Raw genomic sequence first — 27,329 nt, forward strand, 5'->3', positions numbered from 1 at the left:
ATATAGAGCCCATAAACATAGATAGTAACAGCAAGTAAAGGGCCCTGTTTACTAAGCCATGCTATAGGTGCTCTTAGCATGCGCTAACACTAGAGACACCCATAGGAGCATATGGGTGTCTCTAGCATTTAGCGCACGCTAATATTAGCATGCGCTAAAAACGTTAGCGCACCTTAGTAAAGAGGGCCCAAAGCTTTAAAATTTCACATTGAAATTCCAAGCGACTGCAGACTGTCGGGGGTTACTTTTTTTTTTTTGCCTCACCCTATAGAATTATCCTTTATTTGTATGTTATCTGCATACATAAAGAACTGGTGAAATTGGGGACTGTTCTACAGGCTCTTCAGGGTTCTTTATGGGATCAGACTTGGATTAGAAATTTAGTCTTTTTAATATTTTTGGAGTTGTCCATAGCGTTACTTGGTAGATCATTTATTACTCCTGTAATGAGATCAGGAACTGGGGATTACTTGTAAACGTTTCAGCTGATTTAAGCCTTATCTGGAGGATCAGTCCTTCAGGGATCATTTGAGTGGTAATTTGCCTATGGCAAAGCCTTTCTCATGTGGTATCCCTCAGAGTGCCTACTCTTTTTAACACCATTGTTTGTCCATTAGTTGCATTAATCTAGGCACGTGGAGTTAATCCATATGTTTATGTGGATGACGTTTAGATTCTTTTAGAGTGGTCCTACTTACCAATCTGCCTACTGAGCACTGTCTTGCTCCTTATTCTTCCTTTCTTAGGGACCCTTTTACAAAAGCACGGTAGGGATACCACATGCAGTACCTCTGGGAGCACCCAGGCACCCTGCAGTAGTTCTGGGTTTGCCTGCTAGAGAGTCATTTTTATTTTCTAGCATGGGAGACAGGGCGTACGCATTCCCGGTGGTAATCGGGCAGCACAGGCACATTGCCGCATGTGGCCCAATTATCACAGGAATAGCTCGTGAGCCCTTACCGCCTCCTAAATAGGAAGCAGTAAGGGCTCAGGTGGTAATGGCCGTGTGCCAATTTGGAAATTAACATACAGCCATTAATGGAAGAAATTGAAATTCAGCCATTTTAGAGCCACACTAAAAAGTGGCTGAAGTGCAGGAAACCCACACAATAAAATTACCACCATCCACTTTGTAGCGCAGCTTAGTAAAAGGACCTCTTAGTCTTTCATCATCTCAGGCATCACTGTTGTCCATTTCTTCCTCATCCTCCTTCATTCGCATAGGGAGTTTGTGTCATGCTGCCTTTGCTTTCCCTGTTCTTGTACTGTGGAATGCCTTGGCATCAGATCCTGGCTTTTTGAAATTCAAATGTGGTCCGAAATCTTGTTTTTTCTAACAAGACTTGAGCAGGGAATATTAAAGTGAGAAATTTCACAGGTTTCAGTTTGTCTTGTTTTAGGGCTCCTTTTACTAAGCAACGGTAAGCCCAAAGCAGGCTTACCGTTTGCTATGCAGGAAGTACCTCTGGACTACCACAGCAGCCCGACGGTACTTCCCCCCCACCCTAGCGCGACATCACATCTGGCGCTACAAAAATGTATTTATTTTTGTAGTGCTGGAGTGTATCCGGTGGCAGTAAGCCCCCCCCCGCCCGAAATGGCCTCACGGCAAGTGCTTTACTTGCCACACGGCCATTTCCTGCAGGAAGGCGAGACTTCCCCTTTACCAGCTGTGGTAAAAGGGGGCCTTGACACGCATGTAAAACACGTGCTGACACCAGCACCAGCCCCCTTTTGCAGCAGATCGGTAAACGGGGCCCTTCATTTGGTTTTATATTATGTCTTTTAATGTCACTTCATGTCTTTGTATTTTTTTTTAATTGTAAACAACCTCGATGGGTCATGGTTGGAAGGGCAGTCAAGAAAATTTTACAATAAACATTGACAAACAACCCATCACCAGGAGGAAGATAATAGGTTATTCTGCTTCATTCACATCATCCTGTTGTTCAAGAAAGCTCCACTCAAGCTCTGTAGCCCTCAGTTTACCCAGTAAGAGGGAGTGATCAAGAAGGCTGAATGCAATGATTTGATCCAGTTGTATACTGGTAACCAATCTTTTCTTTTCCTTTATCCACCAAAGACCGCTGCTGTGCTAACATACTCTTCAGTACTGCTTCAGTGCTACAAAAGTTTCTAAAACCAGCCTGAGCAGGATCCAGTATTTGATGAGACTCAACAAATCTGAAGCAGAGAAGCAACTAGCTCTTCCAACATTTTAGCTAAAAAGGCAATGTTCGCAACTGGTTGGTAGTGCTTATAATAATCCCACTCCAGCGAGGAATTTTTCAAATACGGAACAAGGGTAATAAATTTAATGGAATATACATGGAAAATTAGTCAGCCTCCCTTGATACCTGAAATATACAGAGTAGTTGATTTGTTTTTCCGTAGCGCCGGATGTCTAACCTTAGCACAGTTTAGTCTTAAACTGAGCTTCCCTGTCTTCTCTTTCCCTCTGCAGACCTTCTTAACACTAAAACACTTCATAAATGCTTCCATTCTCCTCTGGCTGATGATACTGTCAGATGCACAGAGCTGAACTTCAAACTACTTAGAGGGTGCATCAGCCAACAGACACAATGGGCCCAATATTCAAAAAGACTCGTAGTCAGCACCAATGCCAACTGCATAAGTGTTTATATTTTACATTTTTGATGGTTATATGCATAATTTTATATGAAAACCAGTGCTTTTCAAACCAGTCCTCAGGGAACACCTAGCCAGTCAGGTTTTCAGGATGTCCACAAGGCATATACATGAGATAGATTTGCATGCATGCCTTCTTGGCATGGTGGAAATCCTGAAAACCTGACTGGCTGGGTGTTCCCCAGGGACTGTATTGATAAGCAGTGGGGTAGATTGTACCATTGTGAATTCTACGGATACAAGTTATGGTGCTTATTTTCAAAGCAGATGGACTTCTTAAAATGCCTAAAAAAAACATTAATCTGCTGAAAAAGTCAAAAACCTGATTTTGAAAAGTCAGAATTTGTACATTTCACAATGCAATTCATCCAAATAGGAAGCGGGGGGGGGGGGGGGGGGGGGGTATGTTGTGAGCGGCAATAGGGAGGGCCCAAAAGTAAGATGTCTAACAAGGATATTTATTTATTTTATTTATTTGTTTGTTTATTTATTTATTGCATTTGTATCCCACATCTTCCCACCTTCAATGTGGCTTACATATTGCTAAAAAGGTGGATACAAAATTTAAATTTGTAAAAGTCTAGTACATAATACAGAAGTACAATAAATGCTTAGGTTGATATATTAGCATGTTGTGAGAGAGGTTAATATTATTGTTTTCCATTTCTGAACTTTTCATGATGTATGGTGGTGTGGAATTAGGCAGATCCAGGGGGGAAAGACTTCTTGAAAAGATGTGCTTTCACGTTTTTTTCTGAATTGTAGGTAGTTTTCTGTGAGTTTCAGGTCTTTGGGTAGTGAGTTCCAAAGTTGTGTACCTATAAAGGAGAGGCTGGTGGCATGTGAAGATTTGTATTTTATACCTTTGTAATTGGGGTAGTGAAGGGTTAGGTAGGTTCTTGCTGTTCACATCACGTTTCTTAATGGTAGATCAATAAGTTCTGTCATGTAATCTGGTGCGAGTCCGTAGATGATTCTGTGGACTATTGTGCATATTTTGAATGTTATGCTAGCGTTAATAGGAAGCCAATGTAAGCTTCTTAGGAGGGGTTTCGCGCTTTCAAAGTGTGTTTTTCCGAAGATGAGTCTGGCAGCTGTATTTTGTGCTGTCTGTAGTTTTCTTATGATTTGATCTTTGCAGCCTACGTAAATACTATTGCAGTAGTCTACATGGGTTAGCACCATGGTTTGGATCATGTTGCGGAATGAATCCCTAGAAAAGTAAGGTTTTATACGTTTGAGCTTCCACATAGTATGGAACATTTTCTTGGTCGTGTTCTTAGCTTGGCTTTCTAGCGTTAGGTTGCGGTCAATTGTTATTCCTAAGATTTTCAAGTGGTCTGAGATTGGGAGGGATGAACCCTGTGCGTTAATTGCCGAGGGGAGAACATTATTGTATTGGGACAAGAGAATGAGACATTGGGTTTTATCTCTATTGAGTTTTAATATTTGAATGGGAAGAAACGTCCATGTCTAAAAAGAAGGAAGTTTTTTTCTAGACCTATTTCAGTCACATTCAAGTTACAAAAAGTTGCTATAATTGAGCAGCTGACCACTGGGGGGATTAAGGCATGATCCCCTCCTTAATCTCCCAGTGGTTGCTGCCCCCCTACCTCTCCCCTGAAAGTGAAACTGGAATGAAAAACCAGGCTTCCACCCCTCTCTCTGTAGGTATTATGGCTATTCTAAACAAAACACAAGCAGGTCAGAGGAGTAGTGCAGTGGACTATGAACCAAGAAATTCAGGTTCAAGTCCTACTTCAACTCTTTTTTCTTTTTTTTAAATTTTTTATTTATAACCATTTAAATTTTTACAAGTGATAAAACAACTTGTCGGAAATACAGAGAAAGTAATATATAGGAATTATTTCAGTCAGGTAATTCTATTCTCTTCCTTAGACCACTAAATAGGGAGAGTGGAACAAAACAAGGAAATTAATTAAACAGTAAACAGAAAAAAAACGTGGTATTAACCTGATTATCCCCAGATATTACTCGTCTAATTCATTATTCCACATTGATCATCTGGTTGGCTTCTTCAAGGCCAATACGGTGTATAGTCAAATCATTTCATTGAAAACATACTTATTGTCCAATATTAGTTAGAAATAATACATCTGATGACATTCTTTCTCTTTTAAAAACCAGAAGTTATTTAACAATACGTTTACTTAAGTCTCTAATTCAAATCCCACTGATTAAAGTAATCCCAGTTTTCACAGGCTTCACTCCTTTTAAAGCAATAATTAAGGAAATATTTGTGAGGAAAACTTTAGGAGTCATACCCGGAACTCTGGGAAAAACAATAATCTCGATATTAATCATCTATAATAATATTCATTTTATTATTCAAAGCTTTTGGTCTATTATCATTTTCAAAATCATAACCACTTCTTGCTCGTGTAGAATCATTTGTTATATCAATTTTTCACTCTCAAAGGGTTCAGTTAAATTGTCCATGTAACTCTCTAATAAAATTATATCTGAAACAAAATTATTTACTGCCACCGTTAGGTCCCGAAGCGCCTTCCAGATGGTATTCAATGTAACCTCCACGGGAGCCAAAACTCCAAGTTGATTTCTCTTAGGTGTTTAGGAGTGGTTCCGCCGATTCGGGTTCTGCTGTATTACTTCAACTCTTTTTAAATAATTCTGAGCCTTCCAGAAACAGAAAATTACCTATTATACCTAAATATATGACACCTGCAAACCTGGAGGCTATTGAAGTGGTGGTGTACATTCAGGTACAGTAGGTATTTTTCAGGCCTGGAGGGACTATGCCAATGTAGTATTAGCTAGAACCTAGTTCCAACCTTAAAAGGATGCAAACATTACAAAATGCAGCGATAAGACAAATGCAGCGATAAAACAAATCGGAGAAAATGTTTCTTCACCCAACGTGTAATTAAACTCTGGAATTCGTTGCCGGAGAACGTGGTGAAGACGGTTAGCTTGGCAGAGGTTAAAAAGGGGTTAGACAGTTTCCTAAAGGACAAGTCCATAAACCACTACTAAATGGACTTGGGAAAAATCCACAATTCCAGGAATAACATGTATAGAATGTTTGTACGTTTGGGAAGCTTGCCAGGTGCCCTTGGCCTGGATTGGCCGCTGTCGTGGACAGGATGCTGGGCTCGATGGGTCTTTTCCCAGTGTGGCATTACTTATGTACTTATTTAAGACTGCTGGGAAGTGGCAGATTTTATGTTCATGTCACCTATTATTTGAATTATCAATGGCTGCCCATATCATATAGAATAAATTTTAAGCAGTTGACTTTGTCCTATAGAGCCTATTATGGACAATGTCCAGATTATTTACATTCCATGACACTTCCGTATACACCAATTAGAAATCTACGCTCCTTACAAGGTAACACAATGGTTATACCTAATTTGAAAAGAGCTAGACGGGTATCCACTCAGTATACGGTCTTCTTTTATGCTGCAGCTTCACTATGGAATAATCTGCCACCTTCCTTACAGGCAGAAGCAAATTTTAGTAGATTCAAGGTTATGTTGAAAGCTCTATTTTTTAATCAGGCCTTTGATACTGAAAACTTATCTGTTTGAACAATAACATTGACTTTACTTTCTAATTCCGCAGGTTCAACTCTGTTTCTGCTCCTGTACTTAATGCTGTCAAGCTCTGTTATGTTCTCTCCTTGATCACTGATATCTTAAAAACTATAAACCCCTCTGAATCCTTCCAAGGAATGTCAGCAGTATAGAAAACTCTGCTAATACAGTATAGTATACTGACATAAAACAGAATGACAAGATATATTAACAGGATGTATGTCTTTCTCCAGGAAACATGATCTACTAAGGATGATATGTTTATCACAGGGTCGTAGCTATGTGGGACAACGGGGGCATGGGCCCCCGTAGATTTGGCCCTGCCCCCCCCATCGGCAACCCCTTCGACCCCCCTCCCGCCGCCAACCCTCCCCCGCTGCCGCCGCCGCCGTCGGGTACCTTTGCTGGCGGGGTCCCCAACCCCCGCCATACGAAGTCCTCTTCTGTAAACAGAAGCCTTGCAGATCAGCAATGTGGCAGCGCCGGAGAAGAGGACTTCGGCTGGCAGTGGTTGGGGACCCCCGCCAGCAAAGGTACCTGGGTTGGCGGCGGTGGCAGGAAGGGGGGGTCGAAAGGGTTGGCGCCGGGAGGGTCAAAGGTGGTGGTGGCGCCGGGGGGGGGGCTAAAATGTGTCCCCTCAACTCAGGCTCTGGACCCCCTCCCGTCGAAGTCTGGCTACACCCCTGGTTTATCAATGGTCTCTTGGGTGAAAGATTTTAGGCTCTCCTATCATAATAATGGAGTTCTTATCTGTTATTTTACTGATATATATGCTGTATTTTTTTTTAAATTGTAAACTGCTTTGCTCAGTGAAAGTTAAGCGGTACAAAAAATGTTAATAAACATAAACCAAATTTACAAAAAGAAGAGTCATGGTGGGGTTTGACCCTTTGTCCCTTGGTTTACTGTCCACTAACTAACCATTAGGCTACTCCTCTGTTCTGAAAGGACATCTGTGTAGCCATATTTTTGAAAAAGATGCCAGACACATGTTCAGGTTCCTGGTTTCTTGTTGTTCAAAAGTTTCACTTTGGAAAATGGCTTTTCACTTTGGATGTTTTCAGTGTTAAAATGTTTATCTCACAGCCCTAATTGAACAGGAAATCCAGATGCTTTTCCTGTTTGACTTTGGCTGTGAGATGACCATTTTGACATTGTGAGATGGCAGTTTTGATGTTATGAGCTGGACTTTTTTTTTTTTTTTAATTTAGACAGCTTTTTTGAAATGCCCCTCCATGTGTATACTGGGAGACTGAGTTAGGGGCGGGCCAGGGGCTAGAGCAGTGGTTACCAAACCTGGTCCTGGAGGCACCTCAGGATATCCAAAATGAATATTCATGAGACAGATTTACATGTACTTCTGCCACTGTATGCAAATCTATCTCATGAATATTCATTATGAATATACTGAAAACCTGACTGACTGGGGTGCCTCCAGGACCAGGTTTGGGAACCACTGGGCTAGAGGAACAGTTATGTACAGAGCAACAAAATTCAGCTGTTCTTTATATAATGTACAAGGATAAACAAACAAAAAGTAATCCACAAAATGAAAACACATAAAACAATGATATGTGACATAAACCAAAAATTTGGAAAAAAAAAAAAAGGAAGAAAAAGCCTCAAAGAGCTCAAAATCAAAAAGATTTGCAGAGCTATCTTGATCAACCGATCTTCACTTCATCCTTGGCAAAAAATCTTCCATAAAATGTATTCAATTTATTTTATCAATTGTTATCAAGATATCCAGAGAGCGAAATCTTTTTAATCTTCAAGCATTCAATGTCCATTATTATTTACTGAAAGCACAAGTGTAAAAAAAAACCCACTTACCTTAGTGAAGCAATAATATGCAGGATAAAGATCCTAGTGAATTCTTCCAATTTTTCACTGACCAGGGGCGTATCTGGACTCCGGCAGTAGGGGAGGCCAGAGCCAGAGGGAGGGGGCACATTTTACCCCCCGCTGCCATTGCCAGAACCCCCCCCCCGCCATTGCCAGATCCCCCCCACCAACGACTCTCCACCCTCCCCCCCGCCGCCAACCCTCCCCCGCTGCCGTTGCTTACCTTTGCTGGTGGGGGACCCCACCCCCCGCCAGTCGAGGTCTGCTTGCCGCCTTTAAAGATATTTCTTCAGCTGGCGGAGGACCCCAACCCCTGCCAGCCGACCCGACGTCTTTAAAGTTCTTCTTTGGCCTCCATGGCAGTGCTGTGGTTGATAGCTGTTCAATCCAGTTCGGAGTCTGACATCGGGTCAGCTGGCGGGGGTTGGGGTCCCCCGCCAGCTGAAGAAATAGCTTTAAAGGCGGTAAGCGGACCTCGGCTGGCGGAGGGTTGGGGTCCCCCGCCAGCAAAGGTAAACAACGGCAGCAGGGGAGGGTTGACGGTGGTAGGGGGGTCCAGGGAGAAATCTGCGGGGGCCCAGGCCCCTGTGGCCCCACGCAGATACGCCCCTGTTTCACTCGCTCCCGGGCCTACGATGGCCAGCGTTTCGCTTAGTTGCTTCAGAGTCCCAGATGGTGGGACTGTGACATAAACAAAAATTTTTGTTTGTTTATCTTAGTGATTTTGTAATTCTACACCCATCATTGTTGTTACTTTAGTTGATTCTTCATATAATTTATGCACAAAAGGTACCCCAACAAAGCAAGCCTTCGAGGAGTGGCCTAGTGGTTAGGGTGGTGGACTTTGGTTCTGAGGAACTGAGTTCAATTCCCACTTCAGGCACAGGCAGCTCCTTGTGACTCTGGGCAAGTCACTTAACCCTCTATTGCCCCATGTAAGCCACATTGAGCCTGCCATGAGTGGAAAGCATGGGGTACAAATGTAACAAAAAAAAATTAATGTGTGTGAGCAGCAGCACAGTAGACACTTATAGATATTTTTAGCAATGTCCTTTGAACAGCCAGGGCCACTAAATATACAACAGTACCAGTGCTTAATTTTGTGGGGTGTATGGCTGCATTAAACATTTTATCATGGCACAATAAAGGCAAACCTACTACTACTACTAATAGCATTTATATAGCACTACCAGATGCACGCAGCGCTGAACACTTGACATAGAGAGACAGTCCCTGCTCAAAGAGCTTACAATCTAGATAAAACAGACAGACAAGACATTACGGGCAAGGGAATTACAGGGTAAAAAGGAACAGGGGGGAGGAGGGCAAATGAGTAGTGGTTAGGAGCCAAAGGCAGTAGTGAAAAGGTGAGCTTTTAGCATAGATTTAAAAACAGGTAAAGAAGGAGCTAGACGTACAGTATGGGTTCGGAAAGACGGTTCCAGGCATAAGGTGCCGCAAGACAAAAGGAACGAAGTCTGGAGTTAGCGGTGGAGGAGAAGGGGGACAACAAGAGAGATTTGTTCAGAAAGCAGAGTTCACGGGGAGGAATGTAGGGAGAGAGGAGAGGTAGTGAGGGGTCATAGAGTGGATGCATTTAAAGGTCAGCAAGAGGAGTTTGAACTGTATACGGAAGCGGACAGGGAGCCAATGAAGTGACTTGAGGAGTGGGCTAGTGTGGGCATAACGATTCTGGCGGAAAATAAGTCGAGCTGCAGAATTCTGGACAGATTGGAGAGGAGAAAGATGATTGAGTGGAAGACCAGTGAGAAGTAAATTGCAATAGTCTAGGCGAGAAGTAACAAGGGTGTGTGAATAAGGGTTTTGGTGGCGTGTTCAGAAAGGAAGGGGCGAATTTTGCTAATGTTGAAGATAAAGAAGCGACAGGTTTTGGCGATTTGTTGAATATGAGCAGAGAAGGAGCGAGAGGAGTCGAAGATGACACCAAGGTTACGAGCCGAGGAGACAGGGAGGATATGAGAGCCATTAACAGAGATAGAGAAAGGGGGAAGAGGGTAGGAGGGTTTAGGGGGAAAAATGAGAAGTTCAGTTTTAGGACTCTGAAGGCAAGTGGACTTCTGTCATGAGGATGGAGTTAATAATTTGGGCTAAGCTGGTTCATTTCTGAAGACCTAGCCTCTCAGCATACAACCTGGTCATCAATAGACATTTGTCCACATTACATAACCTGTTCACCATTGTAAGCAGTGGGCCAACCACCAAAATGGGGGGCACAGTGTCCTCTCTGTAGCCAGCCCTTTCCACCCTTCTCTCTCTGTGCCCCCACCCCAACTTAAATATTATACACCTGAGCTAGGGGATTCCCAAGTCCCATCAGCTGAAGACATCTATGAAAAAGGCCTGAGATCCATCCAGCATAGCTCAGTCTGAGAAAACAGTTTTAGCACATCGGACCCAATATCTGACATCTGTTGTTGTTGCAGCTTTCAATTTGGATATCACTAAATGTTATCATCTTAAAGAGAAAAAGAAAAAAAACAAAACAAAACAAAAACCACAAAAAAGTAATTTTTATTTGGCTTTCTCTTCCCGAGAGAACAGAATGTACTGTGCTTTATCTGCAAGAGAAGTCCAAAGAATCTGTCTTTTCAAATGAAAGATGAATCATGCTTTCACCCACCAGAACAACAAACAGCTGAATATAATGTGGCTTAGCAAAGGGGCACCTCTAGCTTGCAAAGAGCAGGCTGTTCTCTGAACAGACAACTCTCCTTCTTACCCCCAATTCAAAAAATATGCAGTCAACGCAGTAGAACTATTTTCTCAAAGAAAACCTCTCTCTATATAATGCACTTATTAAAATGTACTACTGCATTAGCACACACTACTGCCATTTAACATGCATTAGTAAACAAGTCTCATTGCATAAAACGGATCTGCAGTAAATGACACGTTAATATGTGTTGGCAGCACATGCTAGCACGGCAATGCACTTGAAGTAAACGTGGCTTCTGCTCTATGCTGGTTATCAAGGACCTTGGTCTTGGCTGTGCCTGCAGGGGATGCTGTGTATCATCAAATGCATGTACTAAGCTATGTATGAGCACACTCTTTGCAAAAGCCATAGAGTCATGGGATTCATGGGCAGCCCCATAGGGTCCTGTGCTCCCATGCATCCCACTTTGCAGTTGGCAGCTGACCAAAAGTTAAAGCTTCTTTTCTCTTTCCATCTCCATCTTCCTTTCTGCCTCCTTCTCTCTCCTTCCCCTCCCCCTTGGTAATCATACTCTTCCTACCTCACTGCCAGCTAGCCCTTACATCACCTCCCTCTCACTCCCCCTTGCCCTTTGGTTTCATGCTCCTCGGAGGGACAGTTCCATTTTATTGCTTTTTCGATCCAGGGTATCCCAAGCTTCTAAACCACTAAGATTAAAGAATTCTGTTGAAATAAATAAATCCCTGACTCCTCATTTGAAATCTTAAGTCCTGGGTGTGTGTGTGGGGGGGGGGGGGGGGGGGGGAGGGGGAACAAAACTGACCAGCACAGGGCCCAGGTTGTTTTGTAATGATGGGCTACATCTTTCTGCTATTAAATGGGACTCGACCACACTATTCAAAACTAATATTGTTAAATCCTCCAATGGTGGATTAGACAATAGCGTGGCAATCTATTTTACACAGTTGTGGAGGAAAAAAAGCCTCTGTATCCCCTATGCAGAACTTATTTTATTCTGATTGTGTGGGGTAAGATCTTCATCGGCTTAAAAAAAAACCTCCTTCACAATTCCATTTTGAATACACAAATTATTGTAATTTTAACTCATATAACTTAATTGTGAAACGGCAAGCACTTATCTTTTAGTCCGACGGGGTCCCGTTTCGCCGAATACGGCTTTCTCAAGGGTATAGACCTCGTGCTTGAACTGGTTTGATTATCCCAGTTAGGCTTCTCCTTAGTGTGCTCTGGAATTGTGAAGGAGGCTTTTTTAAGCCGATGAAGATCTTACCCCATACAATCAGAATAAAATAAGTTCTGCATAGGGGATACAGAGGCTTGGTAGCAACAGGAAAGGGAGCATTTTATGTAGTGGCACCGGATCTCTGGAATAAGGTTCCAGGGACCTTATGGGCTGAGAAAAGTTTATCTTATTTTAAGCGACTTTTGAAAGCATACTTTTTTTTCCATTGGCTTTTCCAAGAGCAAGTCTGGGGGTCTGATTTTTGGTAACTGAAGTGGATGTTTTCATCTTTGAATGAATGGTCTGAGATGTGTGGGCTTTCCTGTTATTGTAGTTCATTTCATTTCCTTTTCTTTTTCTTTAATAATATAAGTGTATTGTAAACTGCTTTTGATATTGAATTTATATAAAGCGGTATAATAAATTTAATAAACCATAAACTACACGTATTTTTAGCCAATGAGTGGAGAGCAATTTTAAACCCAGAGAATGTACTCATATTGGGAATTATTTAGTTGCCAAAATTGCCTGTAAATGACCAAAATACTGGTATATATGTACATATGTGTGCCCATTCACGCGCAAATGCAAGTTTTCCAGCTAAGCCCTATTCTATAAAATGGCACCTAAAAACAGTGGTGTGTAGTTTGAAGGTGGGTGTACATGTGGGCGGAGTCTGGCCAGAGCATTTTCCCACCAAAGTCGCTATGCTCACATTAGCCCTCTACTCAAGTCACTTCACTGGCTCCCTATCCGTTTTCGCATTCAATTCAAACTTCTCCTACTGACCTATAAGTGCATTCACTCTGCCGCTCGCCAGTACCTCTCCACTCTTGTCTCTCCCTACGCCCCCCCCCCCTCGGATACTCCGCTCTGTAGATAAATCTCTCTTGTCTGTCCCCTTCTCCTCTACTGCTAATTCCAGACTTCGTTCCTTTTATCTCGTTGCACCTCATGCTTGGAATAAACTTCCCGAGCCTGTACGTCTAGCCCCGTCTTTGGCCATTTTCAAGTCCAGGCTAAAAGCCCACCTCTTTGACACTGCTTTTGACTCCTAACCTCTACTCACTTGCCCTGTACCCCACCTCTTTAATTCCCTTTAATTCTTTTTAATTCTTAGTTGTTCTATCTGTTTACCTGCCTTTTTAGATTGTGAGCTCTTTGAGCAGGGACTGTCTTTTTCATGTATGGTGTACAACGCTGTGTATGCCTTGTAGCACTATAGAAGTGATAAGTAGTAGTAGTAGTAGCATGGGCAGGGTGCACAGTTAAGAGTGTAAATAAGAGAATGCTATAATTTAAGCATGGTTTTTAGCAATTAAGGTATGAGCATTTACACCAGCTTTATAGCTGATATAAGAGGTCGTGCCTGAAATATACTTGTGTATTTGCCCTGCTACACTAGTAATCCATAAAGAAAGTAGGTGCCTATTTCCTTTATAGAACAGGCTCCAGTTAAGCATCTAAGGGGCCCTTTTACAGAACGCACGCATGTTGGGCTTACCGCTCGCTCTTTCAGGACTACCGCCGGCCCAACACAGCCACCGGTGGTAATCCCGCCTCAAGCGTGCTCCATTTCCGGGGGAAAAAGAAAAAACCCGGAAATGGCTTGCATAGTGATAATTCGGCGGTAATCGGGCATCGCTGCGTGCTGCCCGGTTACCACCAAGTTAGCGCGGGAGCCCTTATCGCCACCTCAGTGGGTGGCATAAGGGCTCAAGCCAAACAGAGAGGGTAACCAGCATACATAAAAAGTACACAAACAAAAAAGCAACACTGGGCCTTCAAGACTGAGACAACAGGAGTGTTTTATTACTAAATGACCCGACACGGGTCGTGTTTCGGCGTAAAGCAACGCCTGCCTCAGGGGTCTAACAATAAAACATATTTTAAAAACATGCATATCATTTTTGCAAAAATTAAATAATTAAGAATCATAAATTTAATCACAGTACAATAACAATAAAAAATAATAATAATAATTCTATACTAAATTAAAAAGATAATAAACATTATGGTAGGAAGACATCACTATGAATGAATCATACATATGTAGTATCATTACGGCTTTGTCTGGACAATCAACAATAGAGAGAATACTTCTATTTGTAAAATTGAAAAATAATTATAAACAATAAAAGTATATAAAAAAATATATATACCAAAATTAATTACATATATATCAAAACTTGTCCACTACTAAACATACTATCGGTAATAAATTTGCCTTTGCGATATATCCAAAATAATTAATTTTTAATATAAATATATTCATCTGATTTATGTGTTTCATTTTACTAATGTGCTAAGCCTTAACGCAGGCTTAATGAAAAACATGTTTAAAGTATTCTGCGGTAATTTACCTGTTTGCTTGTGTTAATGTACTTGTTATTTTTAAAAATATTTTTAATAGGGGTGTATCATGGGTGGAGAATAGACACAGAAGCGTTAGCCAGCTAGCATGTTAGGATTAGCACACGCTAACCAGTTAACGCTGGATGGTAAGTGCGCCCATGTTAATTTTTGATAGGTTTCACATGCTGATAGACAAATTAGCACAGGACCTGCAAAAGTACAACAAGAAAGAGCTCTATATTACCTCTGCATTAATAATGGGCTTAGTGCGTAGGGAAGTCCAGCATTACAATGAGCGAAGCCCATTTTTTAATGCATTTTAGTAAAAAGGCCTCTTAAATCTTTCTAGATTTATACCCTGGATTCACTGACTAAAAATCTCACTCTTTTGCCTTCAATCTCATTCTTTGGGGTGCAGGTATAAGCAGCACAGGCAGCTGCCTAGTTCACAGCTTTTGAAGACACCAAATCCCCATGCACCTTGTCCTAAAGGCGTACCTGGGGCACTGTGTCCTTCCTCAGCTCCTCTTTTCACTCGCCAATCTTTGCGATCTGCCGCTCTGTTGCCTATGCAGACCCAAGTTTTCAATCTGGCTCATTTGGGGTGGTAGATCTAATTCTTCGGGGAAGGGCAAGGAGCGATCTGCCATGAACATAAGATGGGAGACTTTTTTTTAAAAAGACACAGAAAATGTTTCATTAATTAATTTATTTATTTATTGCATTTGTACCCCACATTATCCCACCTTTTTACAGGCTCAATGTGGCTTACAGAGTGTTGTAATGATATAGTCGTTACATGGTTTGAAATACAGTCGGTAGTAAGCTGAAGGTAAAGAGGGTTTAGATGGCAGGTGTTAGGTAAGGTCGTGTGAGAGGTGTTTTTTTATGTACTTGGGTGGTTTAAGGAATGATTTGTTTCATTAAGGATGTTTCTTGTAGGCTTTATTGAAAAGATATGTCTTCAAAGCTTTGCGAAAGCTAGTTAGATTATTCATGGTTTTCAAGGCCATGGGTAGTGCGTTCCAAAACTGTGTGCTTTTGTACGCAAAGGTAGTAGCATAGGCCTGTTTGTATTTCATTCCTTTACAGCTGGGGAAGTTCAGATTGAGGAATTTGTGGGCTGATCTTTTGGCATTTCTGGGCGGTAAGTCCACTAGGTTTAACATATAAAGTGGGGCATCTGCGTGAATAATTTTGTGTACGGTCGTGCAGATCTTGAACTCAATTCGTTCCTTGAGCGGAAGCCAGTGCAGTTGCTCTCTTAGGGGCTTCGCACTTTCATATTTAGGTTTTCCAAAAATGAGTCTGGCTGCGGTGTTCTGGGCTGTTTGGAGTTTTTAAATTCATTATCACTGTCTTGACGTGGCCATGTACTGTAAGAGTTTGCCAAGCCAACCTTAAATGCCGTAACTAAGATGAAGTAAGTCATAATTATATCATTTAAAGGTCCTTTTACTAGGCTGCATTAGGCGATATGCAGCAAAAACTGTTTTACCCTTGGCATCACTGGGGTTTGGTTGGATCAGGAAGGGGTGACGGGAAGAGTTATAGGTTTGGGCTGGGGGAGACAAACATCTGTTGAATTCTCGAAAATGTCAGAAAACGATTGCTCTTCTCAAAATTTCCAGAGCCAAATATTGTAGAGTAATATTAGCTGTTGCAAGAATTTGTCCAGGTTTCTGTTCCACTGTTCAGTTTTTGTTATTGTTGAGGCATGTGCCAGCAAGGATATTTTGGGCCAGTACCAGCTGCACAGACAGATGAGCAAATCAGTTTTCACACGAGCTTTCTGTGTGCTCCAGTATCCAAGACTTTCCTATGTAGGAAAAAAAAAATTCAGGATTTATAGAGCCAGGAATCAATTATCATTACAGTCAAAGCTACTAAGGATAATGAATTGTTTTTGCTTATACATTTCATTAGTTTTAGTGCTTATGTGAAAAAGGTTAGCAATAGATAGTCACATAGTAGAGCAAGGAAGCGAGACTTCAGCTGGCTTTCACAGTCACTTGCAGTATCATAAACACGGTTATTTCTGTCCATAGTACAAGAATATTATAGAAGCCTGAGTGCTTGTAGTTCTATATAATTTAATTGTGACCTTTAATTCCATTTATCCTAGCATCACAGACCAAGAACATTTCGAACTGAGACTAAGCAACATAACTAGTTCTCCATCATTAGTGCTGATTTTGTGACATGATCAATTATAGTTTATGGGCCAAATGTATGCCAGAAAGATCAATACACTTGGGACCCAAGTCAGAGATATGAATCCCCCTCCCCCAACAGACCCGTACTCTTCATTGTCATTTATGTCCTCTACCCTCCCTCTCTCATCCATTATAAAACATTAACACTCAAAGAAAGTAACAAAACAAAATTGCATGTACTTCTGTTCTGGTACTCCCAAATATTTGTCATCGAAACTGAAGCGCATTCATTTATTCATAGCACGTGTCATGCTCCCCCTTCATGCCAGGGGCTTGGAATTTCTAAGTCACAAACACCTCTGTGGCCACAGAACAAGGTGTCATTGTAATGACAGTAAAAAAAAAAAAAAAAGCAAAGAAAAGAACTTCATAATAGGTTAAAAAAATAGTCATGCATTTTATGACTCGAGCATGGCTTAGTGATATTTCCACATTGTCAAAACCCTTTGTGACATATCTTTGTTTGACAACCCTTCCAGATGAATGCCACTAATATTTATCCTTAGAATTGTTAATGTAATACCTTGTAGGAAAAGCATTTTGGGTAATGGTTTGGAAAAAGGTAGTAATGGAAAGATTTTACTTCTGACATTTAAAGCAGATTTCTTTTGTGAATCAAGAACATGAGATATATATATATATATATATATATTTTTTTTTTTTTTTTTTTTTAAATACATGGAAGATCTTATAAAGTACCTGGTTAATATGTTCACAGGAACTTGACTATGAGAAAATCGGAGAGTATACTGTGATTGTGTCTGCAAAAAATGAAGCCCCACTGCTTGGAGTCCAGTATGGTGTCAGCTCCACAGCTACCGTACACATGTTGGTGGAAAACATAAATGAGGCCCCAGTCTTTACTTCAGAGAAGTATGAGGTAGATGTACTTGAGAACCTGCAGCCAGGAACAGTAGTCGTAACTGTGAAAGCCTTGGAACCAGATACCACTCCTACACCATCCTTACGGTAAGAATCTCAACAACCCCAGCTTATAATCTATTATGCATGCTTCCATTTAGTAACAAGTTCATTTTCTGTCAATGGAATTCAATGGGAACAGATAAGAATTTACTGTGAAAGAAATTGCTGTTTCTTTCTAGGGGAAATGCCACAGACCCCATTTTCAAAAGAGTTGCACATGTAGATTTATTTATTTATTTGTTGCATTTGTACCCCGCATTTTCCCACCTATTTGCAGGCTCAATGTGGCTTACATAGTACCATCAAAGGCGTTTGCCCAGTCGGTGGTTAACAAATACAAAGTTGTATAGTGATCGTAAGAGGTATAAGTGGAGGGTCAGAATGAATGAAGATTGCGTGTTGTCTTGTTCGATCATAGTCATGCTGTGTTGGTAGGTGAAGAGGGTTACGTGGGGTCGTTGGGGTAGGCCTTTTTGAAGAGGTTGGTTTTTAGTGATTTCCTGAAGTTCAAGTGGTCGTAGATTGTTTTCACAGCTTTTGGGAACCCATTCCATAGTTGTGCGCCTATGTAGGAGAAGCCGGCTGCGTAAGTTGTTTTGTATTTCAGTCCTTTGCAATTTGTGTAGTGTAGGTTTAGGTAAAATCTTGACGATCTGACTTTGTTTCTTATTGGTAAGCCTATAAGGTCTGTCATGTATCCTGGGACTACGCCGTACATGATTTTGTGGACTAAGGTGCAGATTTTGAAGATGATCCGTTCTTTGATTGGGAGCCAATTTAACTTTTCTCGGAGGGGTTTGGCACTTTCGAAGCGTGTTTTGCTGAATATCAGCCTGACTCATTGGAACCGACTCTGTGGGTGCTGTGGGTGCTTGAGCACCCCCCCCCCCCCCATATTGAGAAAATTCCTTGTATGTGTCCAGGGAGGGGTCATTTCCATTGGGCTTAGCACCCCCAATAATTTTGAAAAGTTGGCTCCTATGGCTGCTGTATTTTGGGTGGTCTGGAGTTTGGGATGGGATGTTAGGACATGCCCATGCGCCTCCCCCGTGCACACCCCTTGCATTTATGCACTAAGCAAGCTGTGTGCTAAAGTTTTAGAACATTGCTTAGTGCACAACTGGCACATGTGCAACTGTGACAATCACACACATAAGTGCTAGCATTCTATAACTTACACATACACTTAGTGCATAAATGTAAATGCCAAGTTATAGAAAGAAGCGGTCTGCATGTAAACGTATGTCCCACCCAAACTCTGCCCAGACTTCGCCCATATATACCGCTCCCCCCCCCCCCCACCATCAAACTATGCAGCATCGCATTTAAGCGCCATGTAATAGAAAAGCGCTCTGGGTGCCAGTGTATGGGATCTGGTCTTTGCTCTGGGTCCTGGTTCTTGAAATGACAGCAGCTGGCTCTAAAGTAGGATCCGCTGAAAACTGGGTCCTCTACAGTGGCTCCTGGAGCTGCAACTTACAGCCTCCGGGATAAAAGCAGTTCCAGAGCACTGCAAAAGTCGGATCCACTGGATCCCCAGCAGTTTTTAAAGGTGGAAAGCATAGGATCAGGAGGATCCAGTTTTTACCTATTTCCTCTAGGCAAGAATTTGCAAGATGTGCATAGGCAAAGAGTGGTCTAGGCTCAGGTTTTCTCTGTTTATCTGTAAGTGAACATGCAACACATAAAGAATATTTTATCCTCCCAATGCTCCTTAGAAAAGGCATAACCATCCACCAGCATGAGGGAATATTGTACTTCAGAAAGTCTTTCCAGCTTTTCCCACAGACTGTTGAAATCTTGTTTACCCCTTTGGTGAGATAAATCATGAAACATGAAGGATGATAATGTGAGTGGCAAGTTTCCCTGGCAGCCTCATGTCAACAGCGTATTCTGTGGGCGACTGCACTGGGTCTGCCACAATTCCAGATTTTAGGCAGTAGACTTCATGTAGCATTTTAACACAGCCAAAAACAAAACAATACACAATACCAAAATAATCAGTTGAAAAGCACACGTTCTGAGCTCTGCACAAAGGCGTGTTTCACTTGGGAGTGTGTGCTGGGGCTTTGTGAGCAAGTAGATGGAGCATTTAAGAGTGGTAAAGGGACTAAATGAATGAGCGAATGGACGGAGAGGCTAGAAGTGGTGGCGGAAGCCAAGTGATTGAGTGGATAGGGGATTATTAGTGGGTGCTGGGGCTGAGAAAGTGAGCAAACGTGTGAATGGATGGGAAGGCTAAATGAACGAGTGTATGAGGGATTAAGACTGGCAGTAAGGATAAGCAAGTACATGCCTGGAGCAGGGGCTTAGCCAGACCTCAATGTTTGAGGGGTCCGGAGCCCAAAGTGGGGGGGGGGGCACAGTTTGGCCTGCCTCCCTGCCACCACCCCACATACTTTGTCTGGCGGGGGTCCCTGACACCCCCCCCCCCAGCTGAAGCCTTTCTCCAGCGCTGTTCTCTGCACATTGCCTGCCCTGCTTCCTCTCACGTCGCATGGATGCTTGGTTTTAGTGAACCTGAGCCTGCGCAAAGTGTCGCACATGCTCAGTTTCACTAAAACCAAGCATGCATGCGATGTAAGAGGAAGCAGGGTAGGCAATGCGCAGAGAACAGTGCAGGAGAAAGGCTTCAGCTGGCGAGGGTTGGGGACACCCGCCAGCCAAACCAGGGTCCCTGGATCTAATTTGGGGGGCCCAGGCCCCCGAAGGCCCCCTATAGCTATGCCACTGGCCTGGAGAGTTATAAATGGCGAATGTGGGCAGAGTGAGTAGATATGGGTGTTATGAATGGTGGAGTGAGCCACTGTAAGTAGATAGGGTTTCAGAGAGACAGGTGGGTTGAGTGAGTGCATATGAGTTTATGGGGGTTGGGGGCAATTCATGAATGGATGTGACAGTTAAGAGTAGTGGATTATATGTTTAAGTGAGTTTGTGAGTGGATGGGGGTTACAAGTAGCAGATGGTTGAGTGAGTAGAAGCAGAGAGTGGCAGGGTGAGCTGAGTAAGTAAATTAGTGAGTAGATAAGGGTTCATGGTGGAGGAGCCAAGTAAGCAAATGGCGATATAAATGTCAGGATAAGTGAGTGGGTGGAAGTTAGTGGCAGGAGGGGGAGCCTGGGTGAGTAATAGGATGTGGTGGAGGGTGATCTTATGAGTGGCAGTGGGTTGAGTGAATGCAGGGGAAGCTGAAAGAGCATTGCTGGGAAGAGTAAGTGAATATGAGCATTGATTTCAGAATGATGGAAGTAGTTTGCCAGGTGGAGGGTCTTCTTTAATTCCTCCTCCCCCTCATCTAACCATCTGTATCTCCTCCTCCAGGCTCCCCATTTGCCATGCCTCATTGCTTCTTCAAGAGATGGGGTTCAGCCTCCCTGTTTACAGCACTGCTTACATCTCTAGGCTTTTGGACTATTGCAATTTGCTATACTTAGGATCTGGGTTTTCTAGCCCATTATAAACCATAAAATTGTACTGCTTTGTCACCCTCCTGTTTCCATGCATATCTCCCTGTCCCTCATCCACCCGACTCTTCCTGTCTCTCACCTATCCACCCCCATGCTGTTAGACTGTCACTGGAATGCTTTGATGTTTCACTTATATATACTGTCATCTACCAACATTTGCTTATTTCCGATCTGACGAAGAAGGGCAACCTTCGAAAGCTAATCAAGAAATGTATTAAGTTATGTCCAATAAAAAAGGTATCATCTTATTTTCTTCTATCGTGGTTTTTCCTTTACAGTTACTCTCTGAGAAATGATTCTACAAATTGGTTTTCCATGGATGAAATGTCTGGGGAGATTCAGCTCATTCAGCTACTGGACCGAGAGTTGGTACCAGACTTGTACATTGTAGAGGTGATAGCGTGGGAGAAAGGTAGGACCATGCAAAATACCAGAAGAGCACTGCCAAGGTTCAAAGCTTCACAGTAATCCAAGGATGCTTCTTCTAATGATGTAGACCAATGTGGCTGGATTCAGTAAATAGCGCTCAAAGTTAGGTGCTGTTAAGTTCCACGCTGTTAAGTTCCGCGCTAAGCGCCAGTTCTATAAAGGTCACCTGGTGTAAAAGCTGGCGTGCAACCAATGGCAGTTGGACGGGTCAATGACCCTATTCTATAACACTGCACCCAATTTTCGGAATGCCCCTGACCCACTCATACTCTTCCCCTGGCCATGCTCCTTTTTGAGCTGTGTGCGAGACAATTTGGGTGCACAGTGTTACAGAATAGCACATAGGCATATCTGAGCATAAATCCTAATTAGTGCCAATTAACGTCAATAATTGATAATAGCTCATTAACTAATTAGTTTGCATGCAGACCTGAGATCTGTGCCCAAATTTGGGCAACCTTTATGGAATCCGGGGATGGTGATTGCTGTTGAGTTGGGGAGTGGAGAGGTAGAAGTTTGTGAGAAATAATGGAAAGTTGCTGAGTGTTTTGTTACCTTTGTCTGTTTTCCCCAGTCTGAACCTTTTGACCTTTACATTTCCTGACTTGCCTTCTCTGTGTCTCACCTCCTCAAGTCCTTGCCTACACCTCCTAGCCCCACAGCCACACCCTTCCCTTCCTCTGTATCTCGCCTCTTTCCCTCATCCAAACCCTCACTGTCCCCAAACCCCCACATCTCCCATTCTACTTATCTCCTCTCTGCTTATCTCCTGTCTCTCATTGCTCCTCTGTTCACTCCCAGTGTCTCACTGTGCTCTGTGCTGCTGCTGCTGTTTGTGTGAGGGCTCTGTGCTGTTCTTGGGAGAGTGAGCGTTTAATGCTCCAGCTGTATATGTTATGATTGTTTGTTGGTGATGGGTGAGTGAGTGTTTTGGGCAGCTAGTGTGTGTCTCATGACCAGTGGCGTACCAAGGGGGGGCGGTGGGGGCGGTCCGCCCCGGGTGCACGCCGCTGGGGGGTGCCGCGGCGCGCGCCTGCTGCGAGAGTTCGCTAACTTCTCTCGTTCGCTGCAGCTCCTTCTGCCCCGGAAAAGGTTACTTCCTGTTCCGGGGCAGAGGGAGCTGCAGCGAACGAGCAAAGTTAGTAAACTTGCAGCAGGCGCGTGCTGCGGCACCCCCCCCACCCAGTGGCATGCACCTGGGGGGGCTCTTTCGCGGGGGGGTCCGTGCTGCATCGGGGGGGGGGCGCTGCACCCGGGGGGCGGGGCGCCGCCCCAGGTGTCCGCCCCCCTAGGAACGCCACTGCTCATGACTGTGTGTGTGCGGGCGCTGGTCTGGGTCTCATGAGGTGCTGTAGGTCGAGGTGTGCACAGTGGTTGCACCTGTTGTTGTGGTGGGACACTTGCACGCCAATCATGGATGAGCTGAATGGCGACTCACGCCTCACTGGAGGTGGATGAGAGTTTGGAGGGGAGGTTCCAGAGGAGATATCAGTATCATAGAGTGTTCAGGCCCTGCACCTGCTTCCGAGACCTCACTGACCAGGAATGCCCGACTAGGTTCTGCTTCGACAGGACTGCCATACAGCACCTCTGTGATCAGCTACAACCCCTCCTCCAGCCCAGGACATGCAGGGATAATCCTGAAGTCCTGCGTTCATGTCCTGCACGGGGCTACATACAGGACGTGCATGCAGGATGTCGGAAGTCAGAAACAGATCATCAGCGAAGGCGCCAGAGTCAGCCGGCGCTGAAGAAGACTTCTGCTGGTGGGGGATGGGACCCCCGCCAGCAAAAGTACCTGGCGGCGGTAGCGGCGGTGGGGGAGGGTTGGCATGGGGGTCAGCGCCTGGGGGAGGTGGGCTAAACTGTGCCCCCCCCCACCTCGGGCTCTGGACCCCCCTCCCGCCAAGATCTGGCTACGCCCCTGATATGAATATTTTCCCATGCTATTATGGTATCATTTGCATTTTCCTGATATTTATCATATTTCTGTTTTACAATGCTATTAAATGACTATGGGGCTCATATGCCTCTCTATTTCTGATCCTGTATAGCATTAGTCCTAGGATTCAATTTGCCATCTCCAAGTTCATATTTGCTTATATTTGGTCATTGTACTACAGTTATGCTATTAACAAAACTGTAATCCTTCCTTTTACAAAGCCGTGCTAGCGGCTGCCGCTCAGTATTACCGCACCGGCAGCCACTGGCTTTGTAAAAGGGGGGAGAGGTAAGTTTTTATGTCAAGCTGTACCTGCTGTTCACCACCTTATGTGAATCTCTTCATAAAGGCAGTTAATAAATCCCAATAAATAAATAGATAAATAAATAGGGCATTTCCCTGTTGGGATCAATTTATTCAGGGACAAGAGCAGATTAATCCTCAACCCTTTAATTCCAGAAAAGGTATTTACTCTTTTTTTTTTAATCCTTGTTGCTTGGTTCCCTTTCTCAGTTAAAGTATATTCAACCATAACTTACAATTGCACATGAAGGGCTACAGCGTGATTAAGCACTGCAGTGCACTCCTTATAAAGAATATAATTGACATAATACGTTTCCTATGATGAGTTCAATGAATATACATCTTTCTTAGGACTTGAAAAACAAGGTGTTGATAATGCATATCCAGCGTAAGCGGCAGGAGGGCAGGCTGACTTAGAAATGACTCAACATCAGTATGGGAGACAATATATCTTCCCGTGTCGAAAAGATGTCTTCATGATGCATTGCCAGCCTCCATCACTCACTGCATTGGAAGGCTCCTCGTTCTGTTCTGAATGTGTTACGCTACGTGGGTGAGGAATGAAAACCCCAAGATACATTTATTTTAATGACCAGAGCAGCTAAATCTATCAAAGATGGTCACTGGCTGTTTATTCATCCATGAGTTTCTCTGCAGTGATTCATGCCCCATTGATGCTAACAACAATTTACCTAAATGGGACTCAGTTAGGGGAGGGGGAGAGGCAAAACGGGCCTTAGTCAGACCAGCTGAGGTCATTATCTGTTTTCAGCTTGAATGGAGGAGTTCAAGTGGCCATACTGCTATGGGAGAGAAACGTAATCTTATTCGTTCTTGTAACCTACTAACAGCCAATCACAGAGGTAAAACACATATTTAAACAGTACGAAAAAGCCCTCCATTTCCCTATCCAGCTTATTTTCGAAAGAGAAGGATGCCCATCTTTCGACACAAATCGGGAGATGGGCGTCCTTCTCTCAGGGGCGCCAGAATCGGCATAATCGAAAGCCGATTTTGGGCGTCCCCAACTGCTTTCCATCGCCGGGACGGCCGAAGTTCCCGGGGGCGTGTCGGAAGGGTAGCGAAGGTGGGACAGGGGCGCACCAGGGCGTGGATAAGAGATGGGCGCCCTTGGACGATAATGGAAAAAAGAAGGGCGTCCGTGGCGAGAATTTGGTCAACTTTATTTGGTCCCTTTTTTTCAGGTCCAAGTCCCAAAAAAGTGCCTGAACTGACCAGATGACCACCGGATGGAATTGTGGATCACCTCCCCTGAATCCCTCAGTGGTCACTAACCCCCTCCCACCCTAAAAAAAAACAACTTTCAAAACTTTTTTTGCCAGCCTTTATGCCAGCCTCAGATGTCATACTCAGGTCCATGACAGCCGTATACAGGTCCCTGGAGCAGTTTTAGTGGGTGCAGTGGACTTCAGGCAGACGGACCCAGGCCCATCCCCCCCCCCCCACCTGTTCCACTAGTGGTCGAAAATGGGAGCCCTCCAAAACCCACCCGAAACCCACTGTACCCACATGTAGGTGCCCCCCTTCACCCCTTAGGGCTATGGTAGTGGTGTATAGTTGTGGGGAGTGGGTTTTGGGGGGGTTCGGGGGGGCTCAGCACCCAAGATAAGGGAGTTATGTATCTAGGAGCAATTTGCGAAGTACACTGTAGTGCTCCCTAGGGTGCCCGGTTGGTGTCCTGGCATGTGAGGGGGACCAATGCACTACAAATCCTGGCCCGTACCACGACCAAATGCCTTGGATTTATTCGTTTTTGAGATGGGCGCCATCTGTTTCCATTATGGGGGAAAACCGAGGGCGCCCATCTCTAAATCCGTCGATCTCAGCATTTAGGTCGCGATTTGGGCGCCCCCAACGTATTATCAAAACGAAAGATGGATGCCCATCTTGTTTGAAAATACGGTTGGCCCCGCCCCTTCGCAGCGCCATCCTCGAAGATGGGCGCCCTTAGAGATGGGCATCCCCGATCGAAAATGTCCCTCCATGTATTCATCTGGTGAAGATTCTCCTGCAATGATTCCTGTAATTCAAAAACACAAAGCATTAAACTGAGCCATAAATCAGTGATAAAATAGGCTCAGAATACCTCTGTTAAATATGAAAAGAATATAATTGAGCTAGGAGAAAAAATGTACATCCCATCCCTGAATTCTGTTATGTCAAGTTAATTGTTAAGAAAATTCATGATACATGCAAAAAGAAAGCCTTGAGTGTGGGGCTGACACTTTTTCAATGAATAGAAAATTTCATGCAATTCTTATCAGAATAAAAGACTGCAACCAGGTATACAGGAGACAGCAGACAATATACATTGATTTTATACCTATATTTGTACTGGCAAATGATGGAGAAGGGGTGCAAGAGGAAACAAGACTATTACCTGGATTGCAGTATTTTTCTATAATCCAGTCCAGGGTTTTAAGAGTAGCCTGTTAATTGGTAGGTTGCCTGCAGAACAGTGGCTCTCAACCCAGTCCTTAGGGCATACTCAGCCAGTTGGCTTTTCAAGATATCCACAATGAATATGGATGAGATAGATTTGCATGTACTGCCTTCTTGGGGTGCAAATCTCATACATGTTCATTGTGGATATCTTGAAGCGTGACTGGCTGGGTGTGTCCTGAGGACTGGGTTCAGAACCATTGCTGTAGAAAACTCTAGAAGGGAAAGAGAGATTGTTGATACATTTCAGACTCCTTCTTTGAAGCCTATGCTTGACTACACATCCAGGTAAAGCACTCCCTTGAATATAGGGAGTCATCAGAAAAGCCCTACTGCCTATCTCGATGAAGAGAGTTGTTTAGCTGGTTTGCTGTTCACCACTCTGCAAGATCTGTATAATCCTAAAGGAGAGGTTGGGAGGGTGGGAGGGTCTGTTATTCTCCAGATATCCTAATAAGATTTTAGAGAAGAAACTGTCAAGAAGACACATGGAGACAAAAACTTATAGTAACGCCTTTTTCAGGTACATCGGGATAATGTAAGATATAAATGTCATAAATAAAATAATAATTAATATAATGGAGAGTAAAAAAGGAAACAAAAGCAAGGAACATAAATTGTAAAAGCCCCATCACTTATACTCCAGCTTGTCAAATCTGTAAAAATTGCGGAGAAATTACAAAACCTAGAACTTTTCTGGGAGTAGTAGCTAGATCAAGGATGGAATTAAGTTTGCCTTGACATTACAAGATAACCTGAGGAACTATAATCTTCCATTCATGAATAGACAAACTATCTGAGACATGCACAAGCAACAATTGAAATCAAGATTAGAGCAATGCATCTTATAACATAGGTTATAGTGGCAGCATGTGCAATGGGATGTTGAGTGGAAATATTTTTGTTTGACTTCAGCCCAAAGTCAATAAATGCAAATGCACAGATGAAGAATTCCACAGCCAGGGTCTTTCAGAATTTAAAGTGAAGGGATCAAGTGTCACCAATTATGTATTCTACTACAATATACCACTTGAGGGTTTAGTCCAATGTTTCTAAGGCCCTGCATAATTTGGGACCATAATATCTTTGTGAAACATGTTCCATTATAACCCTAATCAGTCAGAGCAGGGAGAGTTGAATTTTTATTTTTCCAAAATACAGCTCTGTGAATGACTGTATGTTAGAAGCGGCTTTGAGTGTGACTTTAGTTGTACTCTTTTGGGAGGACACAATTCCTT

At 43.3% G+C, this 27,329-nt stretch overlaps 1 protein-coding gene across 3 annotated transcripts in view; it reads left to right on the forward strand.

Annotated features, from left to right (window-relative positions):
- Positions 1 to 27,329, forward strand: part of CDH16 (cadherin 16) — a 167,316-nt gene that overhangs the window by 94,031 nt on the left and 45,956 nt on the right. For all 3 annotated transcript variants that reach the window (XM_030204463.1, XM_030204464.1, XM_030204465.1), the window contains exons 13-14: positions 17,282 to 17,532; positions 21,233 to 21,366. In XM_030204463.1, coding sequence (XP_030060323.1) covers positions 17,282 to 17,532; positions 21,233 to 21,366 — 385 coding nt within the window. The remainder of the gene's footprint in view (positions 1 to 17,281; positions 17,533 to 21,232; positions 21,367 to 27,329) is intronic.

Source organism: Microcaecilia unicolor, chromosome 5 (assembly GCF_901765095.1).
Source record: "Microcaecilia unicolor chromosome 5, aMicUni1.1, whole genome shotgun sequence".
Classification (NCBI taxonomy): Eukaryota; Metazoa; Chordata; class Amphibia; order Gymnophiona; family Siphonopidae; genus Microcaecilia; species Microcaecilia unicolor.